Raw genomic sequence first — 23,276 nt, forward strand, 5'->3', positions numbered from 1 at the left:
CCCTTTAATATACGATTGACGTTTTTTCGTTTGTTTTTTGAAAGTTGATTTTGCACTATTAAGTTATATAAGCACTGCTTGTTCAATATTCAATGCAAATCTGTGTAGCAAACTGAGCAATAATTAACGTTTTACCGTATTTTCCGCACTATAAGGCGCACCTAAAAACCACAAATTTTCTCAAAAGCTAACAGTGCGCCTTATAACCCGGTGCGCTTTATTACGATTCATTTTCATAAAGTTTCGATCTCGCAACTTCGGTAAACAGCCGCCATCTTTTTTCCCGGTAGAACAGGAAGTGCTTCTTCTTCTACGCAAGCAACCGCCAAGGTAAGCACCCGCCCCCATAGAACAGGAAGCGCTACCGCCCGCCCCCGGAAGAAAAAGAAGCGCGCGGATATTTCGTTTCATTTCCTTTGTGTGTCTACATCTGTAAAGACCAGACTACAAAATGGCTCCTACTAAACGACACGCTTATAACGCAGAATTTAAACTTAAGGCAATAAGTCATGCCGAAGAACACGGAAATAGAGCAGCAGCAAGAGAATATAACATAAATGAATCAATGGTGCGTAGGTGGAGGAAGCAAGAAGATGACCTGCGCCAGGTAAAGAAGACAAAACAGAGTTTCCGAGGGAACAAAGCACGATGGCAACAGTTGGAGGACGAACTCGAACAGTGGGTTGTTGAGCAGAGAGCAGCAAGCAGAAGTGTCAGCACCATCACTATTCGAATGAAGGCAACAACGCTAGCAAGCGAACTTCACCTGGATGATTTTAAAGGTGGTGCTTCTTGGTGTTTCCGGTTTATGAAAAGACGCAATCTCTCCATCCGCACACGGACCACTATTTCACAGCAACTGCCTAACGACTTTAAAGAAAAGCTGGCTACTTTCCGTGCATATTGTAAAAAGAAGATAGCGGAAAAAAAGATCCGGCCAGAGAACATTATCAACATGGACGAGGTTCCACTGACTTTTGATATTCCTGTGAACCGCACTGTTGATACAACGGGAGCACGTACGGTGAATATTCGCACCACAGGGAATGAGAAGTCGTCCTTCACTGTGGTTCTAGCTTGCCATGCTAATGGCCAGAAACTTCCTCCCATGGTGATATTCAAAAGGAAGACCTTGCCAAAAGAGACCTTTCCAGCCGGCGTCATCATAAAAGCTAACTCGAAGGGATGGATGGATGAAGAAAAGATGAGCGAGTGGTTAAGGGAAGTTTACGCGAAGAGGCCGGGTGGCTTTTTTCACGCTGCTCCGTCCATGTTGATATACGACTCTATGCGCGCCCACATCACAGATGGTGTCAAAAAACAAGTGAAGCACACAAATACAACACTCGCCGTCATTCCGGGTGGATTAACCAAAGAACTCCAACCGCTGGATATTGGTGTCAACAGGGCATTCAAATCACGAGTGCGAACGGCGTGGGAAAAATGGATGACCGAAGGCGAACACACCTTCACTAAGACGGGCAGACAGCGCCGGACGACATACGCCAACATCTGCCAGTGGATTGTAAATGCCTGGGCAGATATTTCGGTCACAACTGTGGTCCGAGCTTTCCGGAAGGCAGGATTCACAGAACTGCTGCACAACAACAGCGACACTGAATCCGATGACTTCGAAGAGACGGAGCCGGCCATTTTGGAACCCACGCTTGCGCAACTTTTCAATTCGGACACCGAAGACGAAGAATTCGAAGGATTTACGAATGAAGAATAACTTCAGAAGGTGAGCGCTATGTTTATTTTGTGTGTTGTGACATTAACGTTCGAGCAACATTATGTTGCTATTTATTGCTCTACACCATTTTGAATTTTACTATGTTTGTGATTGCACATTTGCGTACATTTTGGGACAGAGTTGTTAGAACGCTGGTTTTCAATATATTATTAAAGTTTGACTGAACTATCTGACTGTTTTTTTGACATTCACTTTAGCGCAGCGTTTTTTTGACATTCACTTTAGCGCAGCGTAGGCGCGGCTTATAGTCCGGGGCGGCTTATTGGTGGACAAAATTATGAAATATGTAATTCATAGAAGGTGCGGCTAATAATCCGGTGCGCCTTATAGTGCGGAAAATATGGTATTCATGCACTTTCTCTTGCTACTACAAAGCTTGAATGTTTGATTCATTCATTATTGTTATTTTATTTTCAAATTTATTATTAGCCTGTGGAAAAAGTTTATTTTGATATTTACCTCAGAAGGCTGCAAATAGAAAAGAGCCATTAAATATTTATTTAAATTGTATTTGATATGCCACTGATATTTTTTAATTATTATTATTATTTGAAACTCGATTTTGCATGTCACTATAAAGTTATATAAGCCTTGCTTGTTCAATATTCAATGCAAAACTTGTTTGGGTCCCTATTAAAAGGTTAATTTGTTCAACCTTGGCCCGCGGCTTTGTTCAGTTTTAAATTTTGGCCCACTCTGTATTTTGGTTTGACACCCCTGATGTATTGTATGAGTGTGTGGTGTTTTATGGCCATTCATTTGGTGCCTTGCCAGAATGATGGATCAATGTTTACATGACTTGGCTTAGACTCGGACAAGTGTCGCTAGAATAACAGAAAATAGAAAACATTTTGACGGACTTCAGGATACTACAAACCAGCTTTGGGGAAAACATTCAATATGGAAATATATAGCAAAACTTTTTCCAACAATGTAATATCTATTTTTAAGAAGTCAACAGTGAAGAAGTAAGGGACTTTCTTTATGTGAAATTGCAATGAATGAAATGAAATGAAATAAAATGGAATATTTGAATTGCGTTTTTAACACATTTTGGCCAATGAATTATTACTGTCATCGAGTGTACATACTGTAAATTCCGGACAATAACCGCTAATTTCTTCCTACACTTTGAACTAAGGTTGTACGGTATACCGGTATTAGTATAGTACCGCGATACTAATAAATCATATTCAGTACTAGGGATGTCCCGATCCGATATTTGGATCGGATCGGCTGCCGATATTTGCCAAAAATTGCGTATCGGCAAGGCATGGGAAAATGCCGATCCAGATCCAGTTTTAAAAAAAAACTCCGGTCCGTGTTTTCCAACGCACCGATTTAAATAATACATTCCACTTTTCTGCTGCTCCCTAATTTCCGTTCCGCATTTTCCAGCACACCTTCAACACATCCACAGGTCTGTGAATTCTGACGCAGTTGATTTTAGCTGCTGGCATTACACGACAGGCTCTTCTGACTCTTTCCTGTGTCTCCCTCTCACAGACAGCTAGTGCACCTTCCTACACACGTCACATACTCTCACGACATACGTCACATACGTATACGTCCTCCCCGAGCAGAGAGGTAGCAGCATGGCTAACGTTAGCTGTGATGCTAGCGCAGCCGTGCGAGCAACGCTCCCTCTAAGGTGCGCGCCTGTGCAATTGCGCACTGTTTAAGCGTCCTCTGCGCATAGCAAATCTATGCCACGCACAAAATCAAATAAAAAAAATAAGCGCATAACAATTTTTGACACACGGACACGACAGAGAAAACAGTTTTCGTCATCATTGTTCAAATATTGTGACGTCTGTCGAGACGCTTATCTCCATTCGGTGCCACACGCCCACACCATCAAAATGCCGAGGCAAAAATTTCCACATAAACACCATATGAAAAAATGTGTGATTTTTTTTTTGTTGTGATTTCCTTCTCTGCATGAAAGTTTAAAAGTAGCATATATTAATGCAGTATGAAGAAGAATCTTTTAATGTAGACATGCAAGCCTTGAAAGAAAATGTTGAAAATCAAGACTACATTTCCTGCAAATGGGTGCATTTCTACCCTATATTTTAACTTTAGATTTATTCTCATATCAAACTCTTTTGGCTGTCTTTTTGACACTTACCCTCCACACCCTGGATTATACATAATGTAAATAATTCAATGTGATTATCTTGTGTGATGACTGTATTATGATGATAGTATATATCTGATAGTATATATCTGTATCATGAATCAATTTAAGTGGACCCCGACTTAAACAAGTTGAAAAACTTATTGGGGTGTTACCATTTAGTGGTCAATTGTACGGAATATGTACTTCACTGTGCAACCTACTAATAAAAGTCTCAATAAATCAAAACACATAGAATCATCATACTGCTGTGATTATATGCATCAAGTGTTCATTCAAGGCTAAGGCAAAATATCAAGATATATATTGTGTATCGCAATATGGCCTTAAAATATTGCAATATTAAAAAAAGGCCATATCGCCCAGCCCTAGTTCAATGATGCCATTTCTGTTTGTCATGTATAATTTTGTCTATTTTGTGTTTTTCCTTGAATAAACAAGTCAGTTTCTTGTTACCAACCATTGTGTATTATTCAAACTCCCCTAATTCAGCTGGCTAGTTGTTATCAAGAGTACTAAAACCCTTTTCAACATGATTCTGACAACTAAGTATGCTAAATAACTTTAAACTTTAATACATGCTCGGATAGGCCAGTATCGGTCAGTATCGGTATCGGATCGGAAATGCAAAAACAATATCGGTATCGGATCGGAAGTGCAAAAACCTGGATCGGGACATCCCTATTCAGTACTATACTGCGTCTGAAATGTTCCCATCCGCAACCCCCCTGTCGTCGTCACATCAAGTCATTGCTTGTTTACGAGCAGACGAGCATGTTCGGCAGCGCACACACACGGAGTACTTACAAGCAGACACGGTGTGTAGACAGAAAAGGGAGAACGGACGCATTTTGGCTAAAAAACTAAAGATAAAGGTGAAGTTATAACACTGAAACGCCCTCAGGAAGAGGTGCTTTAAGACATGGCTAGCTGGCCGCTGTCAGCAATGTTTTAGCTACTTCTAAATCACTAATCCTCGCCTCCATGGCGACAAATTAAGTAAGTTTCTTATATTGTCACAGGAGGACAAGGAATAGCTAAACATGCTTCACTACACGCCGTAACTCACCGGCGTCACAATGTAAACAAACGCCATTGGTGGATCTACACCGGACATCCACTGTAATGATACCAAGTACAGGAGCGTATCTAGTCGATACTACTATGCTTACGTCGATATTTTTTGGCACCACAACATCTTCTTTGGTTTTTTTAAAATTCATATTATGTTTATAAACTCAGGAAATACGACTTTGAATATGACCAATGTATGATCCTGTAACTACTTGATATCGGATTGATACCCAAATTTGTGGTATCATCCACAACTAATGTAAAGTATCAAACAACAGAAGAATAAGTGCTTATTACATTTCAACAGAAGTGTAGATAGAACATGTTCCAAGAGAAAGTAAGCAGATATTAACAGTAAATGAACAAGTAGATTAATAATTAATTTTCTACCACTTGTCCCTCATAATGTTGACAAAATAATAGAATGGAAAATGACACAATATGTTACTGCATACGTCAGCAGACTAATTAGGAGTCTTTGTTTGTTTACTTACTACTAAAAGACAAGTTGTCTAGTATGTTCACTATTTTATTTAAGGACAAACTTGCGATAATAAACATGTTTAAAGGGGAACATTATCACCAGACCTATGTAAGCGTCAATATATACCTTGATGTTGCAGAAAAAAGACCATATATTTTTTTAACCGATTTCCGAACTCTAAATGGGTGAATTTTGGCGAATTAAACGCCTTTCTATTATTCGCTCTCAGAGCGATGACGTCACAACCTGACATCACATCGGGAAGCAATCCGCCATTTTCTCACTTTCGTCGGTGTGTTGTCGGAGGGTGTAACAACACGAACAGGGACGGATTCAAGTTGCACCAGTGGCCCAAAGATGCGAAAGTGGCAAGAAATTGGACGAAATTTGTTCAAAATACGAGGCTGTGGGGAAAGCCGACAAAATGGTCAGTTGTTTGTTCCGCACACTTTACCGACGAAAGCTATGCTACGACAGAGATGGCAAGAATGTGTGGATATCCTGCGACACTCAAAGCAGATGCATTTCCAACGATAAAGTCAAAGAAATCTGCCGCCAGACCCCCATTGAGTCTGCCGGAGTGTGTGAGCAATTCAGGGACAAAGGACCTCGGTAGCACGGCAAGCAATGGCGGCAGTTTGTTCCCGCAGACGAGCGAGCTAAACCCCCTGGATGTCTTGGCTCACACCGTCCCTTATGCCACCGAAGATGATCAAGAGAAGAATATCGACCCTAGCTTCCCTGGCCTGCTGACATCAACTCCAAAACTGGACAGATCAGCTTTCAGGAAAAGAGAGCGGATGAGGGTATGTCTACAGAATATATTAATTGATGAAAACTTTATTCATTACTCGCAGTTTTACGTAAATTATAATACATAAACTGTGTTTACCAATAATTTAACTTAAAAACATTACAACACTTAAAAACAAACACATACCAATCGTTGGTTAGAAGGCGATCGCCGAATTCGTCCTCGCTTTCTCCCGTGTCGCTGGCTGTCGTGTCGTTTTCGTCGGTTTCGCTTGCATGCGGTTCAAACCGATATGGCTCAATAGCTTCAGTTTCTTCTTCAATTTCGTTTTCGCTACCTGCCTCCACACTACAACCATCCGTTTCAATACATGCGTAATCTATTGAATCGCTTAAGCCGCTGAAATCCGAGTCTGAATCCGAGCTAATGTCGCTATATCTTGCTGTTCTTTCCGCCATGTTTGTTTGTGTTGGCTTCACTATGTGACGTCACAGGAAAATGGACGGGTGTATATAACGATGGTTAAAATCAGGCACTTTGAAGCTTTTTTTAGAGATATTGCGTTATGGGTAAAATTTAGAAAAAAAAACTTCGAGAAATAAAATAAGCCACTGGGAACTGATTTTTAATGGTTTTAACCATTCTGAAATTGTGATAATGTTCCCCTTTAATGTACCCTAAGATTTTTGTTAAAATAAAGCCAATTATGCCATTTTTTGTGGTCCCCTTTATTTAGAAAAATACCGAAAAGTATTGAAATAATGTTGGTACCGGCACCAAAATATTGGTATCGGGACAAACCTACTTTGAACCCAGTGGCTAATAAAACAGTGCGGCTAATTTATGGGTTTTTCTTCGCTGACGGCCATAACGCAAATAATAAAACCAAATAAACTAATAATTGAAAAGGTGTGTTATTGTTTGTGCTATGGCACCATCTTTTGGATGAGTTCGCTCACTACAGGTGCTGCAGTGTCCTTCCATTTAGTGCTTTCAACTGGAAGAAGTGGTGCCGTTCCATCTTCTCGCAGTCCATAGTGTTTCTACCTGTGTGGATTTTTCATTCCTCACTCCAAGCAACATTTGGAAGTTTTACAATATAATTAAAAGGGTTTATACTTACTAATCCGTCCCATTTGTAACGTCCGTAGGTGTGCTTTCATACATATTTGTATGTGCTATCGCATTGTAATTAGCTAGTATTCTAACACGTCTACGAGTGTCTGTGTTAGTATTTTTAACTTATAATGCCATTCTTTTTGTATTGTTTCAGTTTCATAAATTCCTCATTAAATTCACCAAAACATGACCATGGGGTTATTGAGTCTGTTTAGCTCAGGGGTGTCTTAACTTGTTTGACTTGGGGGCCGCATTAGGCAAAAAAAATGTGGCCACTCATCAATTAAATATTTGTTCTCCTGTATGTGTTTTAATGGCTTTTTTTAGTAAATCTTTTAGCACAAACTCTTGTCTTCATGAAAGAAGGGACTCCATCCATCCATCCATCCATCCATCCATCTTCTTCCGCTTATCCGAGGTCGGGTCGCGGGGGCAGCAGCCTAAGCAGGGAAGCCCAGACTTCCCTCTCCCCAGCCACTTCGTCCAGCTCCTCCCGGTGGATCCCGAGGCGTTCCCAGGCCAGCCGGGAGACATAGTCTTCCCAACGTGTCCTGGGTCTTCCCCGTGGCCTCCTACCGGTCGGACGTGCCCGAAACACCTCCCGAGGGAGGCGTTCGGGTGGCATCCTGACCAGATGCCCGAACCACCTCATCTGGCTCCTCTCGATATGGAGGAGCAGCGGCTTTACTTTGAGCTCCCCCCGGATGGCAGAGCTTCTCACCCTATCTCTGAACAGCTCAAATGTGTTTACTCCTTCTTTTTGAAATAATCAAGTGTTTGTTGTCAGTGTGTGTCTTCATATCACCTTCAGAGTTGGTTCTGTTGCTCAAAGGTTCTTCAACCTCGTCTTCAGTCTCACTATCTGATAGTGGAGTTAAGAGGTTGTCTACTTGTGGTTTCTCTTCATCATCTTCAGTCTTCACAGAGAGAATACTCAGTGGAAACTTGGTGTAATCAGCTTCCTCTCGTCCTAGAAGACACTCTCCCTCCTGAGTGATGCAGAGTTCCTCCTCTTCCTTTTTAATGCAGGGTGGTTGTGGAGTCTCCTGCTTCAAAGTGGAGCTCCCTCCTAACTGAGGGGAAACTTCTTCTGGATGACCGATCAGCTGCTGGACATCTGAGGAACACAAAAACACCCTCGATATGTACAAATTACCCGAGCAATTTTCCTTGATCAAATATTCTGAAACCGTCTTTGTCAGGCTTTCCCCTGACAGTTTGGTTGTGTTTTAGTTTTTCCTCTGTGTGTGTAGTATTTCCTGTCAGCGCTCTTGTTTTGGTTCTGTTTCCTGTTTGTCTCCCTGAGTGCTGTGTCCTCTCAGCTGTGGCTGATTGGCACCTGTCCACACCTGGTGTCAATCAGCCACCTGCTATTTATACCTGCCCTACCCTCCAGTCACTGCTGGATTATTGTCATTGTCATTACTACCTGTCTTAATACTTGTCGTTGTAGCTCTGTCTACTTTTGTTTCACTCTGCTCATGTCCTAGTTCCTTCGTGTCACAGTAAGTGTTTTTGTTTCTTGTCCACAGTTAGCCTCCGTGCTATTTTAGTTCATAGCCAAGTTTGTTCTCCGCCTTGTGCGCGCCTTTTTGCCATAGTGTTTAATTAAATCATGTTTTCTCGCACAATGCCTTCCGCCTTCTCTGCATCTTGGGGTTCGGCACCTACAAACACTGACAGTCTTTCTTGTCCACAGGATTATTGACCATTAAAAAAAATGCTTTGACGAACATAAGATTTGAGCAAATGACCACAATTGAAAATGTCTCCAAAGTGACTTATGTAGACTGGAATTAAAAGGGAACTGAACTTTTGGTGGAATTGTGTCCGTCATTTGATACTGTAGGAGCCACGCAGTAGCAAACATTGCATATGAAGGGAGGTGGTTCCCCGACCGGGAATCGAACCCGGGCCGCGGCGGTGAGCGCGCCGAATCCTAACCACTAGACCACCAGGGATTATTGCAGTGATATTGTGTTATATGTTCTCCTGCCTGTTGCTGTCTGCTGTTGGTAAGAACGGTTTGTGTTCCCACACCTGAGTCCTTCCTTGTTTGGCTCACCTGTGCTCCTACATATGCCTTCCCCCATGCACTGCTCAACCAAAAATCCCGCCACTTAGTGACAAAAGAAAGTAATGCCAACACAAAAATAAGGATGCCTTAAGTGGCTCCTACAGATACAGTAGATCAGTGTTTTTCAACCTTTTTTGAGCCAAGGCATATTTTTTGCATTGAAAAAATCCAGAGGCACACCACCAGCAGAAATCATTAAAAAACAAAACTCAGTTGACAGTAAAAAGTTGATGTCGCAATTGTTGGATATGACTTTAAACCATAACCAAGCATGCATCACTATAGCTCTTGTCTCAAAGTAGGTGTACTGTTAAAGAGGAACATGATAACCAGACCTATGTAAGCATCAATATATACCTTGATGTTGCAGAAAAAAGACCATATATTTTTTTAACCGATTTCCGAACTCTAAATGGGTGAATTTTGGCGAATTAAACGCCTTTCTATTATTCGCTCTCGGAGCGATGACGTCACAACGTGACGTCACATCGGGAAGCAATCCGCCATTTTCTCACTTTCGTCGGTGTGTTGTCGGAGGGTGTAACAACACGAACAGGGACGGATTCAAGTTGCACCAGTGGCCCAAAGATGCGAAAGTGGCAAGAAATTGGACGAAATTTGTTCAAAATACGAGGGTGTGGGGAAAGCCGACGAAATGGTCAGTCGTTTGTTCCGCACACTTTACCGACGAAAGCTATGCTACGACAGAGATGGCAAGAATGTGTGGATATCCTGCGACACTCAAAGCAGATGCTGACATCAACTCCAAAACTGGACCGATCAGCTTTCAGGAAAAGAGAGCGGATGAGGGTATGTCTACAGAATATATTAATTGATGAAAACTTTATTCATTACTTGCGGTTTTACATAAATTATTATACATAAACTGTGTTTACCAATAATTTAGCTTAAAAACATTTATTTTTTTCAATCATTCGAGTACATTCGGGTAGTCTTGTGTAATGCAGTATTTTGTGTCTATTTAGGTATGGTTAACCTGAGTGCTGAAATCGTGGAAAAATATATGTTCTTAGCGCGCCTGAAATGGGCTGTCTGCACTCTCAAAGTGCATGTTGTTGTCAAATGTATTTCATATGCTGTAAACCTAGTTCATAGTTGTTAGTTTCCTTTAATGCCAAACAAACACATACCAATCGTTGGTTAGAAGGCGATCGCCGAATTCGTCCTCGCTTTCTCCCGTGTCGCTGGCTGTCGTGTCGTTTTCGTCGTTTTCGCTTGCATACGGTTCAAACCGATATGGCTCAAAAGCTTCAGTTTCTTCTTCAATTTCGTTTTCACTACCTGCCTCCACACTACAACCATCAATACATGCCTAATCTGTTGAATCGCTTAAGCCGCTGAAATCCGAGTCTGAATCCGAGCTAATGTCGCTATACCTTGCTAATCTATCCGCCATGTTTGTTTGTGTTGGCTTCACTGTGACGTCACAGGAAAATGGACGGGTGTATATAACGATGGTTAAAATCAGGCACTTTAAGCTTTTTTTAGGGATATTGCGTGATGGGTACAATTTCGAAAAAATACTTCGAAAAACAAAATAAGTCACTGGGAACTGATTTTTAATGGTTTCAACCCTTCTGAAATTGTGATAATGTTCCCCTTTAACTCAACAATGAGTAGATGAGTGTTATGTGTGTGTATATGTGTAAATAAATGAACACTGAAATTCAAGTATTTATTTTATGTATATATAAAAAATAAAATAAATATATTTATATAGTTCACTGAAAGTCAAGTATTTCTTCATATATATATATATATATATATATATATATATATATATGAAATACTTGACTTGGTGAATTCTAGCTGTAAATATACTCCTCCCCTCTTAACCACGCCCCGCCCCCAACCACGCCTCCCGCCCCACCCCCGACCAGGCCCCCCACCCCCCCGATTTTGGAGGTCTCAGAGTTGGCAAGTATGATGATTTGTGACATCTTTATTGTGTAAAACGGACCAAACTCGCCGCAAATTTAACAACAACAAGAATGATTTATCTAAGAATTAATTTAAAGGCCTATTGAAAGCCACTACTACCGACCATGCAGTCTGATAGTTTATATATCAATGATGAAATCTTAACATTGCAACACATGCCAATACGGCCGTGTTAACTTATAAAGTGCTATTTTAAATTTCCCGGGAAACTTCCGGTTGAAAACGTCTAGGTATGATGATGTTTGAGCGTGACGTCACGGGTTGAAGCAGAAGTATTCAGACACCATTTTATCCCAATACAAACAGCTCTGTTTTCATCGCAAAATTCCACAGTATTCCGGACATCTGTGTTGGTGACTCTTTTGCAATTTGTTCAATGAACAATGGAGACAGCAAAGAAGAAAGCTGTAGGTGGGATCGTGTATTAGCGGCGGCTGCAGCAACACAACCAGGAGGACTTTGAGTTGGATAGCAGACGCGCTACCGTGACTACAGCTTTGTCTTTCAAACATTTGATCGCTTGCCCGTATGTGCGTGTCGCTATGTGCATGTCACGTACGTAACTTTGGGGAAATATATGCTTCTTGCCGATTCTGATGGCGGCCAGGGTGTCGTCGAAAGCTACAACGCCCGCCAGGCGGCACAGCATTAACCGTGTGGTTACAGGTACAGAGTTTGGTAGTATTGTTGATATTCTGTATATCCTTCCAGTCAGGGGCTTATTTCTTTTGTTTCTATTTGCATTTAAGCACGATGCTATCACGTTAGCTCCGTAGCTAAAATGCTTCACCGATGTATTGTCGTGGAGATAAAAGTCACTGTGAATGTCCATTTCGCGTCCTCGACTCTCATTTTCAGGAGGATATAGTATCCCCGAAGTGGTTTAAAATACAAATCTGTGATCCACAATAGAAAAAGGAGAAAGTGTGGAATCCAATGAGCCTTTGTACCTAAGTTACGGTCAGAGCAAAAAAATATACGTCCTGCACTGCACTCTAGTCCTTCACTCTCACGTTCCTCATCCACGAATCTTTCATCCTGGCTCAAATTAATGGGGTAATCGTCGCTTTCTTGGTCCCAATCGCTCTCGCTGCTGGTGTAAACAATGGGGAAATGTGAGGAGACTTTCAACTTGTGACGTCACGCTACTTCCGGTACAGGCAAGGCTTTTTTTTAAATCAGCGACCAAAAGTTGCGAACTTTATCGTCGTTGTTCGATACTAAATCCTTTCAGCAAAAATATGGCAATATCGCAAAATGATCAAGTATGACACACAGAATGGATCTGCTATCCCCGTTTAAATAAAACAAAATCATTTCAGTAGGCCTTTAAAGTTGCCATCAATCCCACGTGGGTGCTCGGCGTTGTCCGTAGGTGCTCGAGCCCCAAAGCACGCACGTGATCGGCGCCGTTGCTGGGTTGCACTTCCGAGCTGCATACCTGCCAACTTTTGAAATCAGAAAAACCTAGTAGCCAGGGTCCACGCAAAATGATTATTAGCATTCAGACAGGTTAAAATGTTGCTAAAACCATCACTTTTCTAGGGTTAGGGTTGGAAGTCCATGCTCAATTATTGCCTCCGTAAATAAAACTTCGGCATTTATCACATCCAAAGAATCTGTTTGGGCGACGAAAAACGTTGAAAGTTTTCCACTTGTATCGCTAGCAACGGCATTAGACTTGTGTTTTTTTGTCCCAACGTGGTCTTTTACATCGCTAATTCCTCCGTGTCCGATCGAAAAATCTTGTCTGCACAAGGTGCAATTCGCGTAGTTTTCACCCTTTTTGGAACGGATAATTATTCCCGGATAGGCTTTTGAATATTCTTGCCGGAATGACTGCAGTTTTCTTTTCAGTTTAAGACTCGTTTGCGATTTTTCTCCGGCTGATTCCATGATCGTTCGCTCGTTTGGAAACAATGGCAACAGGTGCCTCGTGCTTGGCAGCGGTGCTATAAATAGCCTCGCGCATGGCATTCGGAATGGCTCGATAGGAAGTTACAGGAAGCAGTGTCGATTGTCATTGTTGATACGCGATTTCGTGAATAAAACTTAAAAAAAAAAAAAAAATTTAATTAATGAAAAACCGTATTTTTTTATCACTGCAACCGTAACCCGGAATAGGTTGATGAAAACCGTACTAATTACGGGAAAACCGGAGTAGTTGGCAGGTATGCGAGCTGCGTAAGGGAAAGTGGCACAACGCTGATTGGACATTAATTACGTCGTGACCGTGGAACAGGAGGTTTCGCACACACACACACACGTACACAAACACACACACACAGGATGACGGTCAATAAAGGCGGATTCACGCAGGATTATATCAAGTATCGTTGCTTGCCTACTGTTTACTACTGCTACTAACTTCTAACAGACATTTCAGACATTTTGGATCGAGGTTCTTTGTTTACATTGTTCAACAAAGTCGGCAAATTTCTATTTTTAGGGCTTGGAATTCAAACAGCTTTCAAATGAGGGAACGCAACACACTCACCTTCATCTTCGCTTTTCAGATTGTTCTCCGTTGGTGGCGCTGATTCTCTTTCATCTTCTCTTTTAGCGGACGTCGCCATCTTAGCATAGCAGTAGTCGTCCATCTTCTATCACGTCTTCAATCTTCACTTCACATAACACACAATCGCTCCACACTCAAAGTCCGTTTGGTGGGCTTAAGAAAAGGTGAATAGTTGAGGTATTTGATGCTATTTTTTTATCTATAAGATCGTAAATGTGAAACTTCTCCGGAAAGCCACGCCGCTTAGTCCGCCATCTTGGACTTTCCGCTTTCGATGTGTTTGCGCATGCGCCAGAAGTGTGCGACTTCCGATCGACAACTGCACTTTAAAAAATAAAATACTTTTTAAATAATTAGCGGACCTTTTAATCTTTTCTTACATTTCGGGCTCATAATTGAAGTGCTCCTTATGGCGAAAACATTTTTGATATCAAAATACTTTGGAGATAGAAATTAAACAAAAATTGACAATGTTGTCTTTTAGTGGGTTCAAGCAAACAGCAAGTTGTTTCACAAAATAAGTCTTGTAAAAGTGTGAAACTAATAAAATAATCAAACAGAACTTACAATTAGTCTGACATCCAAAAAAGAAAACACATATATGTCACAAACATATCAGAAGTAATCATACCTCGTTGGCCTCATAAACTCCAAGGGAACAAAGTTTATTTTCAATCCGAGACTCCATTAACGTCTTCCACATCAAACACTTGTCGTCTCATGCTGCTTCCTTAATTCCCTCACATATTAATTGTCCCCCCAACAACGTGACCAAATTATATTCCCCACTCAATTGACATGGGTTTGTAACAAAAATAAAGTTAAAATAAACTTGCATGAATTAACCCAAGGAAATACCTTTTTAATCACATTATGTGTACAATATGAACTTATCTTTATGCATTGTATTTATTTATTCTCACCACCTATGACATTATATATCAAATATACATGTTGCTTCTGTCAGCAGCTACACTGACATTGATGTGTCTCTGAGAACTGAACACATTTTTATAACTTATAACAAAATGTGTTTATACAGTAACCTGCTCACATGAGTCACATTACAGCAGGGGTGTCAAACTCATTTTAGCTCAGGGGCCGCATGGAGGAAAATCTATTTCCACGTGGGCGGGACGGCTAAAATCATGGCATGATGACTTAAAAATACGACTATGACAACTTCAGATTGTTTTCTTTATTTTACTTCGGCCCAAAATAGAACAAGCACATTCTGAAAATGTACATATCACAAATAATCATCTTGACAAAACACTTCAAGCTAGTTAAACATTTAGAGGAAAAAAATGGTGCATTTTCAAAAACACCTTAAAGAACAAAATGAATTTAGACTTAATCTCAGTGTTTCTACAAAGCAATTAAACTTTAAGTCACAACCCATCTAGGATTGAACAAAATACAAAAAAGCATGAATAAAAACTATTCTATATGTATCAACTACCTCATTTGTCATTTCTACATATTAATCCTGTGCTAACTCAACAAACCATACAAACTGAGGTAGAAACTATTCAAGAGTGTTTAGTTACTTCCTGTCTTCTAGACATAATGTGTATTGATAGAAAAATAAAAGCTGTGCAATGTGTGAACAATTTCAACAAAGCACAAATAAAAAGTTCAAAGACTGACAGTATTGCAGTAAATCACACACTGTTCACTTTCTTTACATTTGCACAGAAGACAATCATTTTCACAGAACTATATAAGTGTGCAGTGTCTCATGCTGCATTTTAAGTGGGGTTATTGATTGCTTATTTTACTCCTGTTTTATGTTGGGTCGAGGGGGAGGAGTCACACTTTACTGTGTACCTTTTGCTTGGTATACTTGCTCGCCCCAGTATAAACTATTTGCTTGCCTAAGAGAATTGCTATTGCGACATCCAGTGGACACAATTAGAACAGCAGTTTCTTTCATTAAAAATGCAGCTGAATTTTACACTTCGCAAACTTATCTCACGGGCTGGATTGAACCTGTTATGCCCGAATGTCGAGGGAGGTGGGGGTTGGGTTGTGGGTGTTGGAGGTTAATTGTTCATATGTCTCTGATTTGCACATCAATCAGTCTGAGGAGTAAAAGTTGTCAGTTTGTTATGCAAACAGTTACCCAGCATCACTTATGCGTCAACGTCAGTTTTGATACATCTCAACTTTGTAGTGAAAAAGGGTGTAGTGCAGGTTTTTGAGCGTGCACAAACTTGACACATGAGGCCCCAGGTCCCTGGACTGAAGAAGGAGTAACCAAGCACTTGAAGCATCATCTATCTTACTGTTCAGGAAGGTTTCAGATACAGAGAAGACATGGGGTCATGAGTAGATAAGATTATGCTCCAAATAATCCAAGTTTGTATGAATACCTCAGATATTTGTGAAAGAAGCAGTGAGGAGGTCCTGGGTAGGGTGGATGTCGTCACATATGAGCAACATACCACAAACTAAACAGCTAATTGTTTATTTTCCCTTGTGTGTTCTTATGTGTTTTACTGCGTCTGCATTACGTGGGAACCTTTTACAGCACACTGAACAACTAAATGTTTTTTCTCCAGTGTGTGTTCTCATGTGTCGAGTCAATTTGCTCCTAACAGAAAAGCTTTTGCCACAAAGTGAACACTTATTAGGTTTTTCACCTGTGTGTATTCTCATGTGTTCAATAAAAGTGCTCTTAACAGAAAAGCTTTTGCCGCACACTGAACAACTAAATGGTTTTTCACCTGTGTGTGTTCTCATGTGTTCAATCAAACTCCTCTTAACAGAAAATGTTGTGCCACAAACTGAACAATTACAAGGTTTCTCACCAGTGTGTGTTCTCATGTGTACAGTCATTTTCATCTTAACAGAAAATGTTGTGCCACAAACTGAACACTTAAATGGTTTTTCACCTGTGTGTGTTCTCATGTGGGGAGTCAAATAGTTGTTCCGAGAAAAGCTTTTCCCACAAACTGAACAATTAAATGGTTTTTCACCTGTGTGTGTTCTCATGTGTTGTGTCAATGAACTGTTTAGAGAAAAGCTTTTGCCGCAAACTGAACAACTAAATGGTTTTTCACCTGTGTGTGTTCTCATGTGTTGAGTCAAATGTCTCTTAATAGAACAGCTTTTGCCACAAACTGAACAATTAAATGGTTTTTCACCTGTGTGTGTTCTCAAGTGTTGAGTCAAATCGCTATTTTGAGAAAAGCCTTTGCCGCAAACTGAACAACTAAATGGTTTTTCACCTGTGTGTGTTCTCATGTGTCGAGTTAAATTGCTATTTCGAGTAAAGCTTTTGTCACAAACTGAGCAGCTCAAACATGTTTCACCTCTCTTCTTTGTAGAGCATTCAGAGTGTTTGTTGTCAGTGTGAGTCCTCATATCACCTTCACAGTCTGTATCGCTGCTCAAAGGTTCTTCAACCTTGTCTTCAGCCTCACTATCTGATAGTGGAGCTAAGAGGTTGTCTACTTGTGGTTTCTCTTCATCATCTTCAGTCTTCACAAAGATAATATTCAGTGGAAACTTGGTGTAATCAGCTTCCTCTCGTCCTAGAAGACACTCTCCCTCCTGAGTGATGCAGAGTTCCTCCTCTTCCTTTTTAATGCAGGGTGGTTGTGGAGTCTCCTGCTTCAAAGTGGAGCTCCCCCCTAACTGAGGGGAAACTTCTTCTGGATTACCGATCAGCTGCTGGATGTCTGACACAAAGACACAAACAAAAACACACTTATTCTATGTACTGTATGTGTGTGTAGTGTTTCATGGCCATTCATTTAGTGCCTTGCCAGAATGATGGATCAATGTTTACATGACTTGTCATAGACTCAGAAAAGTTCAGCTAGAATCACAGAAAGTAGAAAACATCTGCTTCGATGGACATTAGATACTACAAACTAACAGTGGGGAAAAAGTCAATATTGAAATGCATCGCACAACCAAAAAAGATAATTTCTATCTCAAAGAAGTCTGTAGTTAAAAAGTAGAGGACTTTTTTTAGATACCAAATGCAAGTAATTTGATCCACTTTCTGTACAATTGTAATGATCATTTTATTTACTTTGTTTTTGACACAGTTTGTCCAATAAAGTATTACTGGCATCGAGTGTACTTATATACATTTATTTTAAGTAGTTTTTTAATTTTTCAATGACTTTGTAAAAATCACAGTAAAACTCCATGTCACAATATTGAAATAGACTATTGTATCGTGACTCAAGTACTGTGATACATAGTTTATCATCAAGTCCTTGCCAATACCTCGTCTAGGGCTGGACAATTATGGCAAAACATAATAATCACAATTATTTTGAGTGATTTTGGAATCACGACAAATAACACCATTATTTATTCATTTGAAAACGTAAAAACACAATTTTAAATATAATCTAAAAGAACAACCAGATATACATTAGTAACAAATGAATAACTCGTAAACTAACAATCATAGTAACAATAAATTAAAATGATTATAGCAACATGGCACAGGGGTTAGTGCATGTGCCTCACAATACGAAGGTCCTGAGTAGTCCTGGGTTAAATCCCGGACTCTGGATCTTTCTGTGTGGAGTTTGCATGTTCTCCCCGTGACTGCGTGGGTTCCCTCCGGGTACTCCAGCTTCCTCCCACCTCCAAAGACATGCACCTGGGGATAGGTTGATTGGCAACACTAAATGGGCCCTAGTGTGTGAATGTTGTCTGTCTATCTGTGTTGGCCCTGCGATGAGATGGCGACTTGTCCAGGGTGTACCCCGCCTTCCGCCCGAATGCAGCTGAGATTGGCTCCAGCACCCCCCGCGACCCCAAAAGGGACAAGCGGTAGAAAATGGATGGATGGATAGCAATATGTTTTTTTCGTTTTTTTTCCCAGCCCTTGATTAGCAGTCTATTTTCTCTCTTTGTAGCGTTTGATGGACGCTACGTCACTACATGGGTCGAAAAATAGCTAAGCTACAGGAATCACTACGGGTTCAAAAAGGAGCTAGGCTAACGCCACGCTACTGGGAACTGTAGTTAAGCTACATTACGTCGCTGCTTCTAACTCGTAAATAAACGCTAGCAAAAGTCAGCTAACAATGCAGGTAATGGGGATGCACTCTATTTCACCTATAAAAAACTAAGAAATATCCAAAAGCTTCGAACAACTTTTTATATACACGCTGTAAGTATATATGTACTGTAATAACAGGCACATTCATAATAACATGTAATATTTACGTCTTTTCATAATTTTTTAACATTTTAAAGGCCTACTGAAATTATTTTTTTAAATTTAAACGGGGATAGCAGGTCCATTCTATGTGTCATACTTGATCATTTCGCGATATTGCCATATTTTTGCTGAAAGGATTTAGTAGAGAACATCGACGATAAAGTTCACAACTTTTGGTCGCTGATAAAAAAGTCTTGCCTGTACCGGAAGTAGCAGACGAGTAGCGTGACGTCACAGGTTGTGGAGCTCCTCACATCTGCACATTGTTTACAATCATGGCCACCAGCAGCGAGAACGATTCGGACCGAGAAAGCGACAATTTCCCCATTAATTTGAGCGAGGATGAAAGATTTGTGGATGAGGAAAGTGAGAGTGAAGGACTAGAGGGCAGTGGGAGCGATTCAGATAGGGAAGATGCTGTGAGAGGCGGGTGGGACCTGATATTCAGCTGGGAATGACTAAAACAGTAAATAAACACAAGACATATATATACTCTATTAGCCACAACACAACCAGGCTTATATTTAATATGCCACAAATTAATCCCGCATAACAAACACCCCCCCTCCCGTCCATATAACCCGCCAATACAACTCAAACACCTGCACAACACACTCAATCCCACAGCCCAAAGTACCGTTCACCTCCCCAAAGTTCATACAGCACATATATTTCCCCAAAGTTACGTACGTGACATGCACATAGCGGCACGCACGTACGGGCAAGCGATCAAATGTTTGGAAGCCGCAGCTGCATGCATACTCACGGTACCGCGTCTGCGTATCCAACTCAAAGTCCTCCTGGTAAGAGTCTCTGTTGTCCCAGTTCTCCACAGGCCAATGGTAAAGCTTGACTGTCATCTTCCGGGAATGTAAACAATGAAACACCGGCTACGTGTTTGTGTTGCTGCAGCCGGCCGCAATACACCACTTCCCACCTACAGCTTTCTTCTTTGCTGTCTCCATTGTTCATTGAACAAATTGCAAAAGATTCACCAACACAGATGTCCAGAATACTGTGGAATTTTGCGATGAAAACAGACGACTTAATAGCTGGCCACCATGCTGTCCCAAAATGTCCTCTACAATCTGTGACGTCACGCGCAAACGTCATCATACCGAGACGTTTTCAGCCGGATATTTCCCGGGAAATTTAAAATTGCACTTTATAAGTTAACCCGCCCGTATTGGCATGTGTTGCAATGTTGAAGGCCTACTGAAATTTTTTTTTTTTTATTAAAACGGGGATAGCAGGTCCATTCTATGTGTCATACTTGATGATTTCGCGATATTGCCATATTTTTGCTGAAAGGATTTAGTAGAGAACAACAACGATAAAGTTCGCAACTTTTGGTCGCTGATAAAAAAAAGCCTTGCCTGTACCGGAAGTAGCGTGACGTCACAAGTTGAAAGTCTCCTCACATTTCCCCATTGTTTACACCAGCAGCGAGAGCGATTGGGACCGAGAAAGCGACGATTACCCCATTAATTTGAGCCAGGATGAAAGATTCGTGGATGAAGAACGTGAGAGTGAAGGACTAGAGTGCAGTGCAGGACGCATCTTTTTTCGCTCTGACCGTAACTTAGGTACAAGGGCTCATTGGATTCCACACTCTCTCCTTTTTCTATTGTGGATCACGGATTTGTATTTTAAACTACCTCGGATACTATATCCTCTTGAAAATGAGTCGAGAACGCGAAATGGACATTCACAGTGACTTTTATCTCTACGACAATACATCGGTGAAGCACTTTAGCTTCGGAGCTAATGTGATAGCATCGTGCTTAAATGCAGATAGAAACAAAAGAAATAAACCCCTGACTGGAAGGATAGACAGAAGATCAACAATATTACCAAACTCTGGACCTGTAACTACACGGTTAATGCTGTGCCGCCTGGCGAAGCCTAGCAATGCTGTTGCTAACGACACCATTGAAGCTAACTTAGCTACGGGACCTCGACAGAGCTATGCTAAAAACATTAGCTCTTCACCTACGCCAGCTCTCATCTGTTCATCAACACCGGAGCTCACCTGCGTTCCAGCGATCGACGGCGCGACGAAGGACTTCACCCGATCATCGATGCGGTCGGCGGCCCGGAGACGGAGAAAGTCAAGGTGAGGACAGCGGTGCGGCAGCAGGCGTTGTAGCTTTCGACGACACTCTGGCCGCCATCAGAGTCACAAGAAACATATATTTCCCCAAAGTTACGTACGTGACATGCACATAGCGACACGCACGTTCGGGCAAGCGATCAAATGTTTGAAAGACAAAGCTGTAGTCACGGTAGCGCGTCTGCTATCCAACTCAAAGTCCTCCTGGTTGTGTTGCTGCAGCCGCCGCTAATACACGATCCCACCTACAGCTTTCTTCTTTGCAGACTCCATTGTTAATTGAACAAATTGCAAAAGATTCACCAACACAGATGTCCGGAATACTGTGGAATTTTGCGATGAAAACAAGAGCTGTTTGTATTGGGATACAATGGTGTCCGAATACTTCCGCTTCAACCCTGGACGTCACGCGCAAACGTCATCATACCTAGACGTTTTCAACCGGAAGTTTACCGGGAAATTTAAAATTGCACTTTATAAGTTAACCCGGCCGTATTGGCATGTGTTGCAATGTTAAGATTTCATCATTGATATATAAACTATCAGACTGCGTGGTCGGTAGTAGTGGCTTTCAGTAGGCCTTTAAGCAAATGGCGGCGCATTATTTTCACAGACGCATCACAACGTTCGCTATTTCCTTTAAAGGGGAACATTATCACCAGACCTATGTAAGCGTCAATATATACCTTGATGTTGCAGAAAAAAGACCGTATATTTTTTTAACCGATTTCCGAACTCTAAATGGGTGAATTTTGGCGAATTAAACGCCTTTCTATTATTCGTTCTCGGAGCGATGACGTCACGTTTCGGGAAGCAATCCGCCATTTTCTCACTTTCGTCGGTGTGTTGTCGGAGGGTGTAACAACACGAACAGGGACGGATTCAAGTTGCACCAGTGGCCCAAAGATGCGAAAGTGGCAAGAAATTGGACGAAATTTGTTCAAAATACGAGGGTGTGGGGAAAGCCGACGAAATGGTCAGTCGTTTGTTCCGCACACTTTACCGACGAAAGCTATGCTACGACAGAGATGGCAAGAATGTGTGGATATCCTGCGACACTCAAAGCAGATGCTGACATCAACTCCAAAACTGGATGGATCAGCTTTCAGGAAAAGAGAGCGGATGAGGGTATGTCTACAGAATATATTAATTGATGAAAACTTTATTCATTACTCGCGGTTTTACGTAAATTATTATACATAAACTGTGTTTACCAATAATTTAGCTTAAAAACATTTATTTTTTTCAATCATTCGAGTACATTCGGGTAGTCTTGTGTAATGCAGTATTTTGTGTCTATTTAGGTATGGTTAACCTGAGTGCTGAAATCGTGGAAAAATATTTGTTCTTAGTGTGCCTGAAATGGGCTGTCTGCACTCTCAAAGTGCATGTTGTTGCCAAATGTATTTCATATGCTGTAAACCTAGTTCATAGTTGTTAGTTTCCTTTAATGCCAAACAAACACATACCAATCGTTGGTTAGAAGGCGATCGCCGAATTCGTCCTCGCTTTCTCCCGTGTCGCTGGCTGTCGTGTCGTTTTCGTCGGTTTCGCTTGCATACGGTTCAAACCGATATGGCTCAATAGCTTCAGTTTCTTCTTCAATTTCGTTTTCGCTACCTGCCTCCACACTACAACCATCCGTTTCAATACATGCGTAATCTGTTGAATCGCTTAAGCCGCTGAAATCCGAGTCTGAATCCGAGCTAATGTCGCTATAGCTTGCTGTTCTTTCCGCCATGTTTGTTTGTGTTGGCTTCACTATGTGACGTCACAGAAAAATGGACGGGTGTATATAACGATGGTTAAAATCAGGCACTTTGAAGCTTTTTTTAGGAATATTGCGTGATGGGTAAAATTTTGCAAAAAACTTTGAAAAATAAAATAAGCCACTGGGAACTGATTTTTAATGGTTTTAACCATTCTGAAATTGTGATAATGTTCCCCTTTAACAACAACAAGAATGATTCATCTAAAAATTAATTTAAAGATTGGAATCCAAATAGCTTTCAAATTAGGGAACGCAACACACTCACCTTCATCTTCGCTTTTCAGATTGTTCTCAGAGTTCAAGTACCTCGGAGT

At 41.1% G+C, this 23,276-nt stretch overlaps 1 protein-coding gene and 1 non-coding gene across 3 annotated transcripts in view; both read right to left on the minus strand.

The window, feature by feature from the left end:
• LOC133619321 (uncharacterized) overlaps positions 1 to 23,276 on the minus strand; it is a 60,401-nt gene that overhangs the window by 2,781 nt on the left and 34,344 nt on the right. Inside the window, exon 2 of one of the 2 annotated variants that reach the window (XM_072915389.1) lies at positions 8,130 to 8,441. In XM_072915389.1, coding sequence (XP_072771490.1) covers positions 8,130 to 8,441 — 312 coding nt within the window. Of the gene's footprint in view, positions 1 to 8,129; positions 8,442 to 13,860; positions 13,993 to 23,276 lie in introns of those variants that run through there. The other variant, XM_072915390.1, reaches the window with a different exon arrangement.
• Positions 9,214 to 9,285, minus strand: trnae-cuc (transfer RNA glutamic acid (anticodon CUC)). The gene has a single exon. It is a non-coding gene; the product is annotated as a tRNA-Glu (tRNA).

The sequence above is a fragment of the Nerophis lumbriciformis genome, linkage group LG20 (genome assembly GCF_033978685.3).
Source record: "Nerophis lumbriciformis linkage group LG20, RoL_Nlum_v2.1, whole genome shotgun sequence".
Taxonomy (NCBI): Eukaryota; Metazoa; Chordata; class Actinopteri; order Syngnathiformes; family Syngnathidae; genus Nerophis; species Nerophis lumbriciformis.